The 21063-nt window shown below is 38.5% G+C and overlaps 1 protein-coding gene across 6 annotated transcripts in view; it reads right to left on the reverse strand.

Annotated features, from left to right (window-relative positions):
- Positions 1–21063, reverse strand: part of NEDD4 (NEDD4 E3 ubiquitin protein ligase) — a 119062-nt gene that overhangs the window by 27303 nt on the left and 70696 nt on the right. For 5 of the 6 annotated variants that reach the window (XM_036302240.1, XM_036302231.1, XM_036302249.1 and 2 more), the window contains 7 exons: positions 16810–16860; positions 15377–15438; positions 12900–13002; positions 8147–8313; positions 3708–3825; positions 3449–3616; positions 159–224 (listed from right to left, as the gene is read on the reverse strand). In XM_036302240.1, coding sequence (XP_036158133.1) covers positions 159–224; positions 3449–3616; positions 3708–3825; positions 8147–8313; positions 12900–13002; positions 15377–15438; positions 16810–16860 — 735 coding nt within the window. Of the gene's footprint in view, positions 1–158; positions 225–3448; positions 3617–3707; positions 3826–8146; positions 8314–12899; positions 13003–15376; positions 15439–16809; positions 16861–17374; positions 17466–21063 lie in introns of all 6 variants that reach the window. The other variant, XM_036302269.1, reaches the window with a different exon arrangement.

A 21063-nucleotide genomic window follows, 5' to 3' on the forward strand; every position in this document is an offset into this window, starting at 1 on the left:
GTCGCGACCCACAGGTTGAGAACCGCTGTGCTAGGCAGTCAAAGATCATACTCAGTGTTAAAAAAAAAAAAAAAAGAAGAAGAAGAAGAAAAGGTTGCTGAGTTTTAATATTCATGGATGACGGGGGGAGGGGTAGGGGGGCAGAGGATGAAACTCACCACAGGAAGTGCAGGCTGTTCCTCAAAAGTGTAGGCTTGTAAGCTGCCTCTTCTGCTGGAATGATTCTTATAAAAAGAAGAATGGTAATAATTTTAGATCTTGGATTTGTCTTTGATAGGCTGATAACATCATGGGGGTGGTACGAGGGGGTAGAAGAAAGAACACTGGCTAGGAAGCGATGTGGAGACTGGGTGACAGCACCCAGGGCTCTCAGCACCACCCACGTGCTAATGCCTTCAGCTTCTAGACACCTCTCCCCCACTCTAGACTGCCTCCTGGTCACGTTCCCTTGAATGTCAGACACCCTTCACTGTGCCCCAAAGTGGATTCGGTTTTTCCCTGTTCACAGCCACTCAAACCCTCACCTCACTTCAGAGGGCAGTACATGAGGCCAGCAGCTGCCCAAGTCAGATGTCAGTCAGACCCCAAACTCCTCCACTCCTGTCCCTCACAGCCCGGTCAGTCACCAGATCCTGTTCATTCTGTTTCTTGACTAGCTCACAAATACACTCCCTCTCCACTTTAGCTCAAGTTTGTTGGTTTTAAAATGTTAAGTGTTCCTCATTTGTCACCTTGGTTATTACTGCAGCAACATCCTAATAGATTTCACGATCCTGACGTCAAGTCTGATTTCCTTGAATCTACATCCCATAGGGCGTGCTGCAGCCAGCGACCGCTGCATAGCGTGAGCCAGCACCCTGGTTCTCTAGCTTGGAGACCTGCAGTGATTTATACCCTCACTAGGATAAAATCCACAGCCCAGAACACAGTGCTGAGTGAGCTTCCTGACCTGGCTCTTCTCTTTGGCTCCAGAACCTCCCACCTCACAAACAAGACTGCCTGTTTCCCGGAAATCCCATATACTCTCTTTCCTTGGGTTTCCATTCGCATGTTGTTGTCACTATCTAAAATATCTTAGTTTTGTTATTTAATGACGTCAAAATTTATAATACACGTATAAATTAACTCAGAATAGCCACTGTACCATTGTTTATAATAACAAAGGACTATAAACAATCTAACATCTATCAACAGGAGATGGTATGATACCTTAAGGTTTATTTGCACATTACATATGGCAGAGTTTGATAATTTTTGTTGTTGGTTTTGAGAGGAATAAGTTTATATTTACTGAAATGGTCCCATGGTCTATGATATAGCAAGTGAAAAAACTAAGTTACCAAAAAGTGTGTATGAGATGATCTCAGGTTAAAAAAAATTATACAGAAATATATGTGTGCTCACTCATGTTTATAAATATAGAGAAAATGTTCAGGACAATAATGGTATATGCCAAACCATTAATAGCAATTGAGGAAGCATGTGTTAGAGGTAATATGGAAGATTTAACTTTTGTTTTATATACCTCATTACTGTTTTAATTGTTCACCATGACCATGCAACACTTTTAAAAGAATTGTTTTTCTGAATAAGCAACACATGCGTACGTATGCTGTAAAACTCAAAAGGTACCAAAGACACATGTCCTGCTGACTTGTTCCTCCCTTCAGAGCTGAGCAATGTTACCAGTTTCCTTTTTAGTCTTCAAGAAATCTCATACACATATTTATTCTCTGTCAATAAAGTAATTTACATAAAGCATAGTACATCAAGCACACTGTTCTGTACCTTGCTGGTTTGCACTGAATAATAGCTTAGAGATTGTTCCACACAATACATACATTCAAAGCCATCTCATTCTTTTCAGTGTCTGCATAGTATTTCATTGTATGGATACCATATATTACTTTTAAAATAATAATAAAAAATAACAGGAGAAAATGGAATAGAATCTTGTGTGATTTATCGCCAGTAAATCAAAATAGCTTATTCTTTAAGTCTTTGACTGACCTTTCCCACACCCCTGACAAAAAAGAAAAGAAAATGGAAGACAGACTAGACATGTGGCAGAAAGGAGGGAAAGAGAGCAGCAGGCTCTATTATAACTATTCACAGAGAACTGTCTACATTGAAGTTTTCTGAGGAAAGTGCTGAAACAGAAATCAGCAAACTTCTGTTATCTTTTTGTCTCTATTATAACTACTCAACTCTATCAATGTAGTGTAAAAGCAGCCATAGGCACCACTTAAACATATGGGTATGGCTCTATTTCAATAATACTTGAGCATATTGTGCCTTGCTTATTGTCGGCCCTCAATAAATATTTACTAATTGAATGAAAAGCAGGGAACTCCAACTAGAAATGACCATAGCATCCTCAGAGAATGATCTTTGTCTTTCACTGAAAGAACTCCCTTGATGATACAGATGAGAGAGCTAGCCATAAAGATCGCATTATGGCAGTGCATGTTGGAATCTTTGCTTCTGGACCCTACACACAGCAATTTCTATAGCAGTTGCTGAAGTGAGAGTGCCATCTATCTCCTTGTTTAGTCTAAGTACATCAGCACTTATTCACACATGTGCGTTGGAAACATCTGTGGCATAACTGAGGAGGAGAAAGCAGGACCTGGCCGGACACTCATCGGTAGGGTGGAGATAAAATCAAGACCAATCTGTAATTACACCTGGACACGGACAAAATGTGAACATTTTCAAGCCCAAAATACCAAATATCTCCCTATCCTGGCAAATGTGAATGACTGCTGCCTCTTGACTAATTATAGCTTTTGCCTGGCTATAGATAAAATCTGAGAGACCCTATGACAGAGTTACCCCTGCTTCCTGACAGAATCCAAGGCACAAGCAAAATCCTGCTTTCCTACACCCTCCCCCAAATTGCCTAACATGAGCCTAAATCCATTAAGTCTTTTCCAACACATCTCACCGAGACACTCATGGAGTGTGCTCTTGTTTGCTGAAATGAGTAATAAACCCAACTTGTTCAATTACAGGTGTGTTCATGGCAGTCTCTGGCTGAAGAGCACTGACATAATGAACATGTGGACTCCAATGACCATTTAGATTATTCAAGAGTCTGTTCCACACCATTAGTGGGACTATTTGGAAAAATGATCACACTGTAAAGTCCCACAGTCCCTAACACATTGCTGCATGCCATTTAGACAAAGTTGTTATCACAAGAAAAAAATGTTCGTAAACATGTGAGGTGATGAAGGTTAACTAAATTACTATGCTGATCATTTTGCAATATATACATATATCAAATAATTATGCTGTACATGTTGAACTGACATACTGTTATATGTCAATTACATCTCAATAAAACTGGGAAAAGACAAAATGTTATGTAAAAGTTAGATACTGAATGGACAAATATGTATAATATAAAATCCTGACGCTACAACAAAATCTAAGAGCATCTTACTGAGCTGGACACTGGCTGGCCAGTGGCTGAATTTCCACTAACAGTAAGTAAGGCATTCAACTCTTCTGCAAGGTGCGTCTGAACATCCGAGCTGCTTGATGGTGGAGGTGATGAGAAGGCCCGATCGCTATACAAGATGCCTTCGTCTTCTCTTATAATTTCCCAATTCTAAAATGAACAGAATAAGCTTAAGCCACACATACTTTAATCTGTTGCTATAAGATGTGTCTATCTACGAGAAAAAGAACGTTATTTCTACCTCGGATGACTCTCGGTTGTCAACACTTTCTGTTTCCTCAGATATCTGCCGCCTGGTGGTAAATGCACGTTGTGCTTGCAGTTGAATGTTACCATTCTCAGCATCTGTTAGGTTGTCCCTGTATTAGAAATAGAAAAGCTATCACCCATGGCTGAAGAGAGTTAAATTATAGCCAAATATTCTGTGATCATTTAAAAAACACTTGTGTTACATCAGAATTTATTCTTTTCAACATGCGTAGATTAAGTTGTGGGCACACTGGTACCTTATGGGGTTAAAGTTTTTGTGAAAGTGTGTACGTGATATGTCTGACAAACATTTGTTGAATGAATGACTACCTGAGAATTTCACAAATAACTTCATTATATTATTTTGCCATGTTATTACAAGAGTATAATCTAAAGTAGCTCTTGAAAGTTCATAAAAGAGAAGCTTAAAGAGTTGCATATACGTCTTCATGAATCATATGGCAACATTTTCTAAAATTGATCTTAAGCCAAGAGTAGAGTTCCCCATGCATGAATATAGAGAGAAGAATAAAAGACAGGTTAGGTTAAAAAATGTAATATATTGCAATGAAATGGTTATCTATTTTTGATCATATACTAGGTGTACCAGTTAATAATGCAGATTTTGTAATAAAAGAAAACATGATAATTTCAAGAGAAACATCAAAAGCGCTTTATTCAAAGTAATGTCCATTGCTAGCTACACATTTCCCCCATATTTATGTAATTTGTGGATACCATCCCAATAGAACTTTTCTTGTTTTGAGGTAAACCATTCAGAGACCCAATTTTCCACTTTTTCACATATTTTGAAGTGCTGCTCAGAAAGTGCGTGTGCCATTGATCAGAACAAGTGGTAATCTGAAGGAGCAAGGTCTGGTGAATATACAGCGGGTGGGTTAATACTTCCCAGGCAAGATCTTTTAATGTGTCTCTTTAACTGGTTTTGAAGTGTGTGATGGTGCTTTATCATGAAGCAAAATTACTTTGCCGTGTCTTCTGGAACATTCTGGTCGTTTCACGATCAAAGCGTGGTTCAAATTGATTATTTGTTGTCAGTAGTGATCAGTTTTAACGATTTCACCTGGTTTTAGAAGCTAATAATACACCATACCTTCCTGATCCCACCAAACACAGAGCATTGTCTTCTTTCCGAAGCAATTTGGCCTTGCAGTTGATGTTGATGGTTGACCTGGATCAACCCATGTTTTGTGCATTTGGGAATTCTCAAAATAAATCCACTTTTCATCGCCAGTCACAATTCAATGATTTCTTCGTGCCATTGAAGCAACATTTTACTGATGACTTTTCGGTTTTCCATTTGTCTTTCGTTCAGCTGATGTGGCACCCATTTTCCCTCCTTTAAAATCTTTCCCATTGTTTGTAAATAATCGGAAACTGTTTGCTGAGCAACGTTTAATCTTTTTGCAAGTTGTTTTTGAGTTTGACATGCATCTTCATCCAATAATGCTTGTAATTGTTGGTCTTCAAACTTTTTCGGTTGACCTGGATGTTCTTTGTCTTTCACATCGAAATCATCACTTTTAAAGCATTTCAACCAGTGTTCACAAGTATCTTGAGATGTAGCATGTTCACCATAAGCTTCCCGAAGTATACAATAACTTTTTCTTCAAAATAATGAATTAAAACTTCCCACAAATGCTCTTTTTTTGGCACAAAATTCTACATTTTTAAGCGTAAAAATATCTAGGATATTAACACCTTCAGAAAATTTGACATATGAAGTTTTGACGCTTGTTGTCAATACAACAAAATAGCATACATATCAAATTACATATATATCAACATATGTGTAACTCCATCTATTGAAAAAAATCCACATTATTAACTGGTATCCTAGTATAGTAATGGTCCTGGTCTAATAATAACGGTATGCCTGGGTTTAAGAAAAGCATGGGGGTACCATACTGAGGGGTAGGTCTTTTCTATTGTACCTTTCCTAAATTGCCCCAGTCATTTGTTAATCATATTATTCTATTATTTTATTCACTTATTTTATCTAGACCATCAGATCAAGATTTTTTTTTACAAATATTTAATAACAAAGTATTGTTAATTTGTTTAATGCTATATAAGCCCTGGATAGTCAGAACACCAGTTCTTACTGTACTGTTGTTGGAGAACACATAATTTTGACAGGTTCCCCCTCTACCCCTAAATAATTTTGGCTAGCTGAAAATGATATCAACCATAGAGAAAGAAATGTGATTCTGCTCAAGTTGGGCTGGCTGTAATACTGAGTAGGCCAGCCGTGGGCAAACGACGGCCCGCGGGCCGCATCCGGCCCGTTTGAAATGAATAAAACTATTGAAAAAAAAGACCGTACCCTTTTATGTAATGACGTTTACTTTGAATTTATATTAGTTCACACAAACACTCCATCCGTGCTTTGGTTCCGGCCCTCCGGTCCAGTTTGAGAACCCATTGTGGCCCTTGAGTCAAAAAGTGTGCCCACCCCTGGAGTAGGCAATATGACAATTTTGCAGAATTTTACAGTGTCTTCAGTTTTGTAATCTGTATGTCATTTTATAGAGATCGATGCCTCTGTTTCATGATCACTCATTTGCTTTGGGAGGATCTGAGAACGTAAATTCCTATGAAAGTGCCTGGGCTATAACAGGCAAAAAATCAGAAGGTTCATGGAAAATAAAAAAAATTTACATGTGTCAGAAAGCAGAAAACTAGCCCTAACCGGTTTGGCTCAGTGGATAGAGCGTTGGCCTGCGGACTGAAAGGTCCCAGGTTCGATTTCGGTCAAGGGCATGTACCTGGGTTGCGGGCACATTCCCAGTGGGGGTGTGTAGGAGGCAGCTGATCGATGTTTCTCTCTCATCGATGTTTCTAACTCTCTATTACTCTCCCTTCCTCTCTGTAAAAAATCAATAAAATATATTAAAAAAAAAAGAAAGCAGAAAACTAAAGAAAGACTTCAGAAGGCTATGAGGAATAGAAGGATAGTTGATAATAAATATGAATAATAGGAGAATTTATTTATAAATATATAGTCTAATGAGAATATGAGAAAAATGTCACTGAGGAGATGTATCCTATCTAATAAAAGAGTAATATGCAAATTAACCATCACTTTGCGATAAAGATAGCGGCACCCACAGCCAATAAGGAGGGAATATGCAAATTGATGTGACAAAGATGGCGGCACTGGCGGGAGCCATGGAGCTGGCCGGAGCAGGCGGGAGGCTTGGTTTTCTTGGTCACCCCAGCGACCAAGGAAGCCAAGCCAGCTGGAGAGTGGGCAGGAGGTGGAGGCTTGGCTTCTTTGGTTGCCCCAGCCGGCTCCATGGCCATTGCCCAGACAAAGCCATAGTGGCAGGGCCAAGGCAGAGGTGGTTAAGGGCGATCAGGCCAGGAAGGGAGGGCAATTGGGGGTGATCAGGCTGGCGGTGGGGGAAGTTGGGGGTGAGCAGGCCGGTAGGGGGCGGCCAGTTGGGGGTGAGCAGGCTGGCGGGGGGGCAGTTGGGGGCAATCAGGCCAGCAAGATGGGGCAGTTGGGGGTGAGAAGGCCGGTGGGGGGCAGTTGGGGGCAAGCAGGCTGGCAGGCAGAGTGGTTAGAGGCGATCAGGCAGGCAGACAGGTGAGCGGTTAGGAGCCAGCGGACCCGGATTGTGAGAGGGGTGTCCCAGATTGGAGAGGGTTCAGGCCGGGCTGAGGGACACCACCATCCGTGCATGAATTTCGTGCACTGGGCCACTAGTCTATAATAATAAAAGTGTAATATGCTAATTAAACTGGACAGCCGAACAACCTTCCGGACGACATTCCAGATGACCTTCAGGACAAAGCCGGGGCTGCAAGGGCTGAGGCAAGCCACCACAGCTGCGAGGGCTGAGCCCCTTGCATGAATTTCATGCATAGGACCTCTAGTATTAGAATGAAGATCATTCTTGAAGGTCATTCTGTCCTTGATCTGGTGTATGGTAGAAATTATGCACACATTGACCAGATTGGCAAATGGGTGCTTAACAAAAGATCCTTGTAATTGAATCCTTTATATTTAAAAAATAATTTGTATTTTTTAAAGTGTGCTATAGAATTTAAGATTTTATAATATTTTAGTAAAAAATTTCTAAGATTTTCTAAATAATTCTAAAGAGAAAAATGTATCCTTTGTGGCTACATAATATTAAAAACAAGCACAGTTAACAATTTATTATTAAAATATAGAAGCAATTAGAAGGGTGGTATTTGTGACTCAAATAATTTTGAATATTACCAAATTATTTTTAAAAACATGCAAAAAAGATAGCATTTTTTAAGCCCTGGACCATAAATATCTTAGTGCAGTTTATGGATCCCTATTCTATTACAAATGCATTAGAAACATGACTTCAAAAAGAAAAGTAATGGTCACAATGTATTCAGATTACAAACATGAAAGCCATCAGCACATACTGAGGGGTTGGTCTTTTCCACTGCGTTCTTCTAGATTCATGGTTTACGTAGTAGGTCCTTCCAAGAATATCCTGTCTCTCTTCCCAGCCTGGAGGTAGAGGAGAAGGTTCTTGTTGCTGCTGCAAATGGCAAGCAGCATCTGGTTGGTCCAAAACAACCCAGCCAGGCTGAAAACAGAGAGTTAACAATTAAGCTTAAGTTTGATTTTTTTGACCTTATAAATTATGCCAGGGGATATTTAAAACGTAATTTAGCATATCCAAGTCCAGAAATTGAACAAAGAATAAGCACACAGTCAACTTTTAAGATCATCATATGGATTTTTATGATAATGAAGACATATTTTTTTCAAAATAACATTTACATTTTGCTTGAAACTTTAAAAATGTTTTGAAAACATTTTAAAACTATATAATAGACCTTGTATAGGGTGGAAATCAGTATCTCTCTGATACCTGAAAAAAATATTATTAAGTGAAGGTGAAATATATAGAGGCAAGAAAGGGAAGTGCAAATTATTTAGAAATAATTGTGATAATGAACTCTCTAGTGATTGAAAAGTCATCTGACTTTTCTCTTTCTCCTCTGGACCAAGGAAAAGCATTTGGTCAAGTCAGGAAGCAGCCCAAAAGCCCTGGCCAGGTAGCTCAGTTGGTTAAAGTGTTGTCCCCATACATCAAACTTAGGGGTTTGATCCTTGGTCAGGGCACATACAAGAATCAACCAATGAATATATAAATCATTGCAACAACAAATCAATGTTTAAAAATTTCCAGAAATGACATTATAAAAAATTTAAAAATAAAGAAATAAAAAAACGACAAACTGGCCAACATTTGGTACTATGATAACAGACAAAAAATAATTTCTTTAATATATACAGACTTTTTTCCCCTAGGCACTGGGGATCCCACACTAAAGGACTGTTGTGCGTCAACCAATTGATGGCTGAGAAGACGGAAGAGAATTCTTCCATATTGAAAACTGGATCTAAAATTGAGGGATCAGGGAGAAGAGCTGGGGAGGAAAGGAGTCTTTTCTGGCAGCAGGGTTTCTACAGCAATGCTGGGCTCTTCTGGTCAGCTTGGAGGGGACTGTGAAAGCCTGAGAAGCAGAGGGAGAGGAAGGCTGAAAGAATTATTCTGGGAGAAGGAATGTGGATGGGAACTCACTTTCTTTCTTCCTCTTTGTTGTTTTCCTTTTTACCTCTTTTATGGGAACTGGCATCGCTTTATTATTTTTTAATGCCCAAACTCCATTCTGTTCCTCCCCTCTATCCTCTTACTTTTTCTCTCCATCTAAGTTTACCTTCCTTTTATCTTTCTCCATTCATTGAAATAATCATAATATAGGATCAACAAACCTAAAATTTAGCCTTGTATATATTAAATTTTATTCCTCCAGTTTCAATTTCCAAAGTATGTGAGTTGAATTTATATTTTACTCTAAAAAAAAAAGACTAACAAGTATTTTGTTTAATATGGTCACTGATTATTTTTCTGCAGATTAATGACAATTATTAATAAAATGGTCCTTGTTACTGCTTTAAAGAACTGTAAAACTAGTCAGAGCTAGGAATATGGTATCAGAAAATAGTTAAAATCTTCTTAAGGATTTCTCTCTTAAAGGTCTGCTTATTGGATTATGCTATCTAAACAAATCCAAGGAAAAGGAAAAACTAACTTAAGAACCCTTTGTAAAAAGCCTATTTCAAGTTTGAAAAAGTACAGTTGTACATTTTAACATTGTTTAGAAAGATTGAGCTCTAATTTTTTTTACCTAATGCCTTCCTATTAAACATGTATCAGCTAATGTTCCTCACAGAATAATTTTCTAAGTATCAACGAATGTTATTTAATTACTAACCTCAAAGCTAAAGATGCAACTGCCCACAATTGAATGGAGTCAAAGGCCAGAAACAAAGCATTCAGAGCTACAACCAACACTGTATGTTAATCTTGTGAAATACGTACACCCTAAATCAACAGTTGCAAGGGGTACAAAAAGAAAATGCTACATAATATCTTTATAGCCAGACTTCATCTTACTAAGGAAGACTAGCTGCCTTAGAGTAGCCTCTTATGAAGATGGCCATTGTTTTCTTTAAATAGTAGAATTGTGTATATTCAGTCACAAACTAGATGTCAAAGGCAAGACTTCTCTGGTCATTAGCTACACAGAACATAAATAAGCACAGATTCATGTGTTTGAATTCCTGGGGCCTTTCATAAATAAACTCCTACACGCTTACATCTACTGAAATTATAAGGTGCATTCTGAGGGAATTCAAACATTGAGACAGGAGACCACAAATGAAGCGAAGCAGCTCTGCCCACAGAAACTCAACTGTGAATAAGGTACCTGTGATATGTGCATGTGGGCAGGACTTGGAGCAGGTTACTAAATAATAAAATGCTGTTAATTTTTTTAAAAGTTACTAAATAAAGAATTTTCGTTCTTTACAGCAGACAGCCTTCATTTCAAACAGAATTTCATTATGCAAAATACCCTGTGTACCAAAATGTCAGAAACTTTGATGTAATAAATATCTTTAAACTTTTAAGTGATTATTATATGATAAATCAGAGGAAAACTAAAAAGATAAAAAGGTAATCAAATAAGTGATTATAGACATAAGAAAGGACACCAAGTTCTTTGACAGTCAAACAAAGGGCTAATGATATTCTACTAGAGGCCTGGTGCACAAAAATCGTGCACTGGGGGGAATCCCTCAGCCTGGCCTGTGCCCTTTCACAGTCCAGGAACCCTCCGGGGATGTCCGCCTGCCAGCTTAGGCCCCAGGGGTCGGGCCTAAGCAGGCAGTCAGACATCCCTCTCACAGTCCCGGGCTCTCGCAGTCCAGGACCCCTCCCTCCCTACCACCCTCCTGTAGTGGAGGCGGGAGAGGCTACCGCCACTGCTGCTGCACTTGCCGCCGTGAGCCCGGCTTCTGGCTGAGTGGTGCACCCTCTGTGGTAGCACACTGACCACCAGGGGGCAGCTCCCACATTGAGCGTCTTCCCCCTGGTGGTCAATGCACGTCATAGCAACCGGTCGTTCCGTCGTTTGGTCAATTTGCATATTAGGGTTTTATTATATATGATGACTCAAAGACAAAAAGTTCTTCCCATTATTTCAGATTCCCCATTTGTGTATATAAAAAATTCCCTGAAAGTTCTATAGCAAAAGCACTGCTTATTCTCGAGCTTTCTTTCCCTTCTCAAGGTATGTGGGTTTGTGAGGTAGAGCCCAGTCTTTGGGGAGGTTCCTCAGCTTTATAGTTCTTTTTTTTTTATATATTTTATTGATCTTTCACAGAGAGGAAGGGAGAGAGAGAGTTAGAAACATCGATGAGAGAGAAACATCGATCAGCTGCCTCCTGCACATTTCCCACTGGGGATGTGCCCGCAACCCAGGTACATGCCCTTGACCAGAATCGAACCTGGGACCTTCAGTCCGCAGGCCGACGCTCTATCCACTGAGCCAAACTGGTTTCGGCCTTTATAGTTCTTTTGAAGATCTAATCAGACCCTCAAGCAAAGAGGCATGGCTGTTGAGGGAGGTATGCCTCACACACACACACACACACACACACACACACACACCATACATACACACCCACACACACACACCCTCCCAAGCAAGTTGGTGCCAATACACTATGTGCCATCTTTTGATGATAATGTTCCTGCAATGGGAACCTCAGTGGACAGGTGTTTTTTGTCCTTTATTCAAATCATAAAAATTTCTGCTGGAAGAACCCCTAGAGCTCATCTGACCCCACCCTGTCACTCTGCAAATAAAGAGCCTGAGGTTCAGAGAAGTTCAGGGACTCACAGAATCACTGGCTGGCTCATAGCAGACCTTGCAACTAGGATTCCACTCTCCAATTCCCAGACCAATTCTATTCCAAATACACACTCTCGGCCTCTTCTTCTTTTTTAAAAAAATATTTTTTTATTGACTTCAAAGAGAGGAAGGGAGAGGGAGAGAGAGATAGAAAAATCAATGAGAGAGAATCATTCGTCAGCTGCCTCCTGCACGCCCCCAATTGGGGATCGAGCCCGAACCCAGGCATGTGCCCTGACCGAGAATCGAATGGTGACCTCCTGGTTCATGGGTGGACAGTCAACCACTGAGCCACATCGGCTGGGCCGGCTTCTTCTTCACGCACCTAAGGTGTAAGTAGTTCTGGCCAAATACTTGACTTGGACTTCCTCTTATTCTGTCATCCATGAAAGTTGTTAAATTCTATTTACCCCAAATAAATGTGGCCTAGTAGATCACTTGAATTCGCTCCTCTCTTTTTCATTCCCCTTCTTTCCTCCCCAACCATAATAGGAAAGGAAATTACATTTCATTAAAAAGTTCCTAATTAGTTGAGTTTCCTCAAATTTCCATGTATTTAACTTACAAAGTTATGTGGGTTTTATAATAAAGTAGAACATGACATGGTTTAGAAAACCAAAAAACTAGAAACAGTTAATGACTTGATTATGACAAATGCTTTCATTTATAACACTGTATTCTCTATTCTCTAACCTTTTAGAATTCCATTGATAATGGCCATTCATTCTATAGAAATACCCTTAGAAGAAAGAAATGTTTAATACATGGTGGGGTAAAATAAATAAATATCCAGGTAAATAATTTATATCACACATTGTATAAAGTTATTTTTTCTTCACAGAATACTAAAGTAAGGAATTAGGTATTTCATTTTTAGTTTAACCAAATATTTACAAAATCTCACCTCTAATTCCTCAACCTGTTCTTCGTTATCTTCTTCTGAGCCACTGGTTTTAGGTAAATAAGTCATTTTTAATCTCAGATAACCTTTAACTCTTGATTTATGACTGTAGAAAAGAAAATAATTATTCACAAAACTTTAACACTAGGAGAAAAACATTCATTTACTAAGAGTTTATTGAACACCCACTAGCTACTAGAGGAGACTCAAAGACAAGGTCCAGTGCAGAAGGTATCTAGGAAAAGGAATACACAGTGGAACAAAAGGAACATATACGTATAAATAACTGTCATGAGATAAATAAGATACTCAGGAAGTTTAAGTTAAAGATCAGAGAGAGTTTGAAAGACAAGTTGGCATTTGAGTTGGGCCTCACAGATTGATGAAGGTTTTGATCTATGGCAGTGAAGGGGAAGGCCTCTGAGTGAATAAAAGAGCAAAAACAAGGAAATAGATGGGAAACCTAGGGTGCAATTAAGGGAATGGCTGTGGTTGGGTTTGGCTGGATTACAGGGGACATAAAGGAGGTGGTGATGGCCGATGATGAGGTCCAGGTGAAACAAGCGAACTTGAGGTTTTATTTTGCCTACTCTGTGAAGCCACAGCATTCTGGAGATGGGGAAAGGCATCCCCGGAGACGAAAGACGCGCTTTCGAGATTCTAATCTACCACATTGTATAAGATGATGGGAGAGGGAAGAGCAAAGCCTGACGACCGTCTGAATCCTACATTACGTCCTTCTTTGACAGCTATGTGAATCTGCCATACACTAATTTACCTGATCTGTTTTCATATTGTTATCACCTCTTTGAATAATGAGTTGTCAAAGCTAAAGGTTGCTAGCCGCTGTATTAATATTTAAATTTTTTAAACCTGTTTTCCTTAGACTTCTACCTCAAGACTTACTGCCCCCATCAATTTTAACATCCTATTTACTTAAGAAATCTTTGCTTGTCCCACCTTTCTATATAGATTTTTTTGCGGTGATTTTTATAGATATCAGTTATGTTACTAATTAGACTTTGTCTCTCTAGACAAGAGTCCTAATTCTTTTATTCTGTCTTCAAGAAATATGCCTCCCCGGTGACCCCTTAATCTTTTTAGTTGTTCCTCTGTGTATAGTTCGCATGGACTTGGTAAGTGGACCTTTCCTGAGTGGCAAATAAAATCCCTGATGCTTATTTCCAAGGCCGCTAACGGTGGCCTGTCACCATATTTAAGGGGCTGTGAACACTGACTTATTGCTATAAAAGACAGATACAGAAATCTTGCCCTGACAATGTTTTATAGAAGAGTTTCTCTGCAATGATAGGTTTCCTCTCTTTCCATCTAGATAGTAAGTCTGTGGGGTTGGACTTAATGGGGCTTTAAAAATCTGGGAATATAGTTCGTTTTCTATCTGAATAAAGTTCTTTCTGCACTTGCAATAATATCCAGTGCAGATAGAAGATGTAAATTTTTATAGTTTTCAAAGGTAAGGATACTAGAAAGCATTTGACAAATTGAAAAGCAGGCTAGTAGGGCAATCAAATAAGAGAATAAATATTTATTTAGTTATTCTTGGTGTGCAGATGTCACAATCAGTCTAAAATTAAAGGAAGAAAAGAGATTTGTATTCCAAGACTTTTATAGAATTTAAATATGTGACTTCTCTTAGAAAAAGTAAATATTAATAGCCAGAGAGCACTGTCCCTTTTTCTTTAATATTTATATTGCAAAGAATAATTTTTAAAAATAATTTTAAGTGAAAAAAAATTTGCTACGTTCCCATTGTATGCTTTTCAAATGTATTTTCTAGCTTTAAAAACAAGGCAGACACTGTTTTTACAGATGTCCTTTCTCTGCGTTCCTCTGACCTTCCTGACAGTTCAGTCCTCACACGTGTCCTGACGAGACTTGACTATGTGGTACAGAAGGTCAAACGGAGCTTAAAACACCAGCATTTTGATAAAAATCAAGTAATTTAGTTTAGGAAAATGAGATTATGGGTTTTAGATTCCAGTCTTTACTCATGTTATTTTCTCTAAATATTTGAATTTTATGAAATACCCTTTTTTATTAAAGTACACAACATGTAGTTAGGTTTTTCTGAAATTGGTTTTGTGCCTGTCAAGTCGGTATTAGTTTTAGGTAAACTGATGTTTGTGATTTTTTAAAGCATAGTGTGACAAAATTACGTACACTTGACGATATAAAATGACAAATTTTAGTCTGATAAGTGTTAGGGGGACAAATCTTTCCCAAAAGGGTGTTATCACTTTTCTGTATTATGTATATATTATATAATACATATTACATAATATATATATAATTTCTGTATTATGCATATATTACTCTGTAATCAGATATAACAATAAAACTTTTGAAAAATAATAAAATATTTAGAAGTAGCTTGTTTACAAAGGTTTAAACTTTGAATTTTCAAAGTGGTTTAAAGAAATTCTTTAAAAACTTAATGTTATTATTTTATAGTTACTGACCTTCTTGGGTGAAGAACAAAATCCTTAAATGTATATGGTCTCTCCATTCTTGGATTTTCTGTCTAGAATAAAACAGTGGGTTTTCAAGATGTATCTAGAACACCAAAATATGTACTTTTCAAGACTATTCATGAACTATGATTTAAGACATAACTGAAGTCAGAACTGAGGGGAAAAAATAGCTTTAGATGAAATGGTTACAATCAATAGTGCTTTCACTTTTCTGCACCATAGGAATTGCAACAGGCATCACAACTCAATCTAAAACTAGCTGAACAGGTGTGTTGTGGAGCCAAAAATAGGGTAGGAAGTGAAAAAACAGCAGAGTGGCTAGTGGAATATGCCATGTCAGAAAGCTGGCATGGTGAGAGCAGAGAGACAATCCTAGGAGAATGAAAAAGTAAACAGCGTGGAAAATAAGACTGAATTCAATGTATTATTAAAAGCTTGTAATCTCTGAAGGTGGTAGAGAGCCAAAAATATCTCAAAAGACTGATATGGTAAAGAAGTACTACTTCTCTTTCTGATCAAGTTCAGCAGCCTTTTTTATTATCCTTTATTCCCTGTTGCATTTTGCATTGTTAACTACCCATTCAGTTGTGGGACTCTTGAATTCTCATGACATTATTTCACTTGGTTCTTTTGCTGTCTCTCCTTGTCTGTTTCTCCTTCTCCTCTGGCAGACCCAGGCCATCTAAGGGTCAATGTTTGCCTTCAGTGCTTTCATCTCTCTTATTTGGACAGCCAGCCAATCATTCCCAGAGATTCTGCTGTTACCTCGACATTGATTTCTCTCAATTCTTCTAGTCCCTTTTCCCTACACAATTTATTTTCACATCTCTGTCAGCTGCCCACTTTTAAGTTTTCATTTTTCCTGTTTTCTATTGAAATTCAGTATGGTAAAAAAATAAATATATCTGTCATATTTCAAAACAAAAGGGCTTTTCTTCCTAACTTTTCTATTTGAGATACCACCCTTATCACCCAAGTTCAACCTGTATTATCTGTACTTTTTATTCATTTTTAACCCCCCTGTCAGAAATTTGGTCCAATGCAGTTTTATTATAAAATGTTTCCTGAATCCGTTTTCCTCCATTGTTATATGCTTGGTCCAGATTTCATGTCTATATTGTTATAACCTATCTCCCCATTCTAGTTATTTAATAGAATATTTTCAAATTGATCTTTCTCAAAGAATGTTTTCATGTCAACAAACTTCAATGGCTCTGTTTCTTACTGGGGTTCATGTAAGATAAAATTAAAACAGAAAATTGAGATGTGTTTTCAGAAAATAATATACTCAAGGAATGATATCAGTATATATTTTAGAAATCAAATATTCCTCAAATATTAATTACAATGTATATGTTTATGTATTTATTAAAGTAAAAACAATAAACATAAAAGGTAAAATCATGAACATTTATACTAACCGGTAATGGGTAAAGAGGAACATCCACTTGACCTAGAAAATCATCTCTTGTCTACAAGAGAAAAAGAAAAAATAAGGTTAGTAATATGCTTAATGTTTTTATAAAATTTTGATGAGCTATTGCCATGATTCACCAAAAAAAATGTAAAAGGTGTTTTTTTCAATCCTATATAATATCAATAGAAAATAAAAAGTAATATGGTATAATTTCTGGTAATGGCAGATTAGAGTATATTAGATTGATCCTTTTGCAGATAATAATTATGTAGTCTGAAAATAACTATTTGAAAGCACCATAGACTGACAAAAGCAGGCAGAAACTGGAGGGGAGTCAATCTTGGAAGAAAGAAAGAACTATAGTGGGTTGGATTCGTATTTAAATGGCTTTCCACCTGGTAGTACTCCATAGTTCATATGGTGAAGTGATTAGAACTTAAGCAGAAATCCAAAATCTTACTTGTTTGAAGACCTAGTTTGAGGTTAATGGCATAGCTGGAAAGTGAGGGGGACAATCCCTAAAAGAAAGAAGCCACAAGAGTCCCTCCAGATCTATATATAAACCCTACCCAAATTCCTAGCTGATTCTTGAACTGCATATGTGAAAGGCAACAGCTGGAAGGCTGAGAGGATTGAGCATAGATTTCAGTTGATGTTCACCTGATGAGAGATAGCATTTGGACTTCTGTTAACAACTTGCTAGAACAAAAATCAATACCCTTCAGGGAAAGATAACAAAATTCATGGTCTCCATCCTGTACCACACACTGTCCAGGATACAATAAAAATTACTAAATATACAAAGAAATATAATCTAGTATCAAAGAAAATATAATTAATAGAAACCAACCACAAGATGAGCCAGATCTAGGAATTAGCAGACAGGGAAATTAAAACAGCTATTATACAAATGTTTAAGGACTTAAAAGGACAATATCATCATAATTAATGAATGGATGGGGAATCTCAGCAGTGAAATGGAAATTCTAAAAATGAATCAAATGTATATTTTAGAAATAAAAGATGTATCTGAATTAAAGATCAGTGGGTGGGCTTAACATATGATTAAAATGACAGGAGAAAATTTATGTTAACTTGAAGACATATCCATAGAGTTTATCTAATATGAAAAATAAAAAGCATTTGCAAAAAAATTTCAAGCAGTCAAGAGAAAGAGGAAATAGGACAGAAAAATACTTGAAGAAAAAAGCAGTCATCTTCCTCAAATGTTAACATCTTACATAACTACAGCACAATGATCAAAACCAGGAATACTATTAGTTAACCTACAGATCTCACTCTAATTTTGCTACATGCCCACTAATTTTGACCCAGGGTCCAATGCAGGGTTACACACTGCATTTAACTGTCACGTCTCCTTAGTTTCTTTTAATCTGGAAAGTACTTCAGTTTTGTCTTTCGCAATCTGGACATTTTTAAAAAGGACTGGCTAATTGCAGAATGTCCCTCAATTTGGGTTTGTCGAATGTTTCTTCATGGTTGAATTTTATGTTATACACTTTGGAGTATACCACTTAGAATACTATATAAACTTTTTAGAAACTTTCCTTGAACTCAAGGAAATGAATTTTGAGAGTGAAAGGCTCCATTGAGTATTAGGCAAATTGCATGGAAAAAAAAAAAAAAAAAAAGACCCACAGTGAGACACATCATTTTGACATTTCAGAGCAACAGAGATAAAGCAATTCTACTCAGTGTTTTGGGAGTCACAAAACAGATCATACCAAAACTGAAAGACAAGAGACATAATATCTCTAAAATTATGAGAGAAAAATATTTCCTACATAGAATTCTATACCCAGATGAACTATCTTTTTCAATGATAAAGGTACAATAATGACATAGTCAGACACTGGTATTCTTAGGAATGCAATGAGGATATACTTCACCAAAATGAGGGAGTTCACCATAGTAAGGGCAGGTATAGGGGATTCAAAGCAGGAGAGAAGCAAAGAAAATGATGGAGAAGAGAACTCTCAGATTAACAGTAGTAGAAGACCCACAGAAAAACAATAAGAGAGATGCTTCTAGAAGAACAGGAATAATCATATCTACCTGATAGGGTTTTGTTAGAATTAAATGAGATAATATATGTAAAGTACTCTGTATATGCCCAGCCAGTGTGGCTCAGTGGTTGAGCATTGATCTATGAACCAGGAGGTCACGGTTCAATTCCTGGTCAGGGCACATGCAGGGATTGTGGGCTCGATCTCCAGTAGGGGGCATGCAGGAGGCAGCCAATCAATGATTCTCTCTCATCATGGATGTTTCTATTTGTCCCTTCCTTTCTGAAATCAATAAAAATATATTTAAAATAAAATGCTCTGCATAAAACCCAGCATATAGTAAGCATTCAGTAAGTGTTAGCTGTTACATTTGAAATGAAGGGTTCTATAATGAACTCCCTGCTCCCTTTCCTCTGGGCCAGTCTATGGAGATTTCAAACAGGTACATACAATAAAAGGAGCATGGCTGGACATTGAAGCCTAACATACTAGCTGAGCTTAGGGCCATATTCCAGAACAGGAGATGACAATTTTTGAAATGGAAAAGTTAACTTTTAATTATACCTTTAAGGCTGCTCTATGGCACATTTTTTGGTTTTTTTTTTTTTTTACCAGCTGTACTGGTTAATAATGCAGATTTTTTTCAATAGATGGAGTTACACATATGTTGATATATATGCAATTTGATATGTATGCTATTTTGTTGTATTGACAACAAGCTTCAAAACTTCATATGTCAAATTTTCTGAAGGTGGTAACATCATAGGTATTTTTACACTTAAAAATGTCGAATTTCATGCCCAAAAAAGAGCATTTGCGGGAAGTTTTAATTCATTACTTTATTTTGAAGAAAAGTGCTGCTGAAAGTTCTTGTACACTTCGGGAAGCTTATGGTGAGCATGCTCCATCTCAAGATACTTGTAAATGCTGGTTTAAACGCTTTTAAAGTGATGATTTCAATGTGAAGGACAAAGAACGTCTAGGTCAACAGTAAAAAGTTGGAAGACCAACAGTTACAAGCATTATTGGATGAAGATGTGTGCCAAACTCAAAAACCACTTGCAGAAAGATTAAATGTTGCTCAGCAAGCAATTTCCGATTGTTTACAAGCAATGGGGAAGATTTTAAAGGAAGGAAAATGGATGCCACATCAACTGAACAAAAGACAAATGGAAAACTGAAAGGCCTCGGTAAAATGTTGCTTCAACGGCACAAAAGAAAGTCTTTTTTGCATCTAATTGTGACTGGCGATGGAAAGTTGATTTATTTTGAGAATCCCAAATGCTTGGCAGCTCCTGTATTGAGTGTCTGCCCTCTGGTGGTCATTGTGCATCATAGCTACCAGCTGGTCGAACAGTCGCTTAGCCTTTTATATATATATATACTAGAGGCCCGGTGCACAAAAATCTGTGCACTCGGGGGGCGGGGGAGGATCCCTCAGCCCGGCCTATGCCCTCTTGCAGTCTGGGACCCCTCGGAGGATGTCCACCTGCTGGATTAGGCCCGCTCCCTGAGGGATCAGCCCAAACTGGCAGTCAGACATCCCTCTGGCCGCCCGGCAGCCCTCGGGGGATGTCCACTTACCAGCAGGGAGCAGACCTAAGCTGCAGTGGGACATCCTTAGTGCTGCTGAGGAGGGGGGAGAGGCTCCTGCCACCACCGCTGTGCTAGCAGCCATCAGCCTGGCTTGTGGCTGAGCAGAGCTCCCCCTGTGGGAGCGCACTGACCACCAGGGGACAGCTCCTGCATTGAGCATCTGTCCCCTGGTGGACAGTGTGTGTCATAGTGACCAGTCATTCCCAGTTGTTCTGCTGTTAGGGTCAATTTGCATATTACCCTTTTATTATATAGGATAGAGGCCTGGTGCACAGGTGGGGGCCGGCTGGTTTGCCCTGAAGGGTGTCCCGGATCAGGGTGGGGGTCCCGCTGGGGTGCCTGGCCAGCCTGGCTGAGGGGCTGATAGCTGTTTGCAGCTGGTCACACCCCCTTCATGGTGGGGTCCCCACTGGGGTGCCTGGCCAGCCCAGGTGAGGGGCTGATGGCTGTTTGCAGGCTGGCCACACCCCCTTTAGGGTGGGGGGGTCCTCACTGGGGTGCCTGGCCAGTATGGGTGAGGGGCTGAGGGCCGCTTTCAGGTTGGCCAAGCACCCCAGTGATGGAAGCTCCCAGCCTCTCCTTTTTTTCTTTTTCTTTTTTTATTCTGGGATTTATTTACCTTCTATAATTGAAAC

Source organism: Myotis myotis, unplaced genomic scaffold (assembly GCF_014108235.1).
Source record: "Myotis myotis isolate mMyoMyo1 unplaced genomic scaffold, mMyoMyo1.p scaffold_m19_p_1, whole genome shotgun sequence".
Lineage (NCBI taxonomy): Eukaryota > Metazoa > Chordata > Mammalia > Chiroptera > Vespertilionidae > Myotis > Myotis myotis.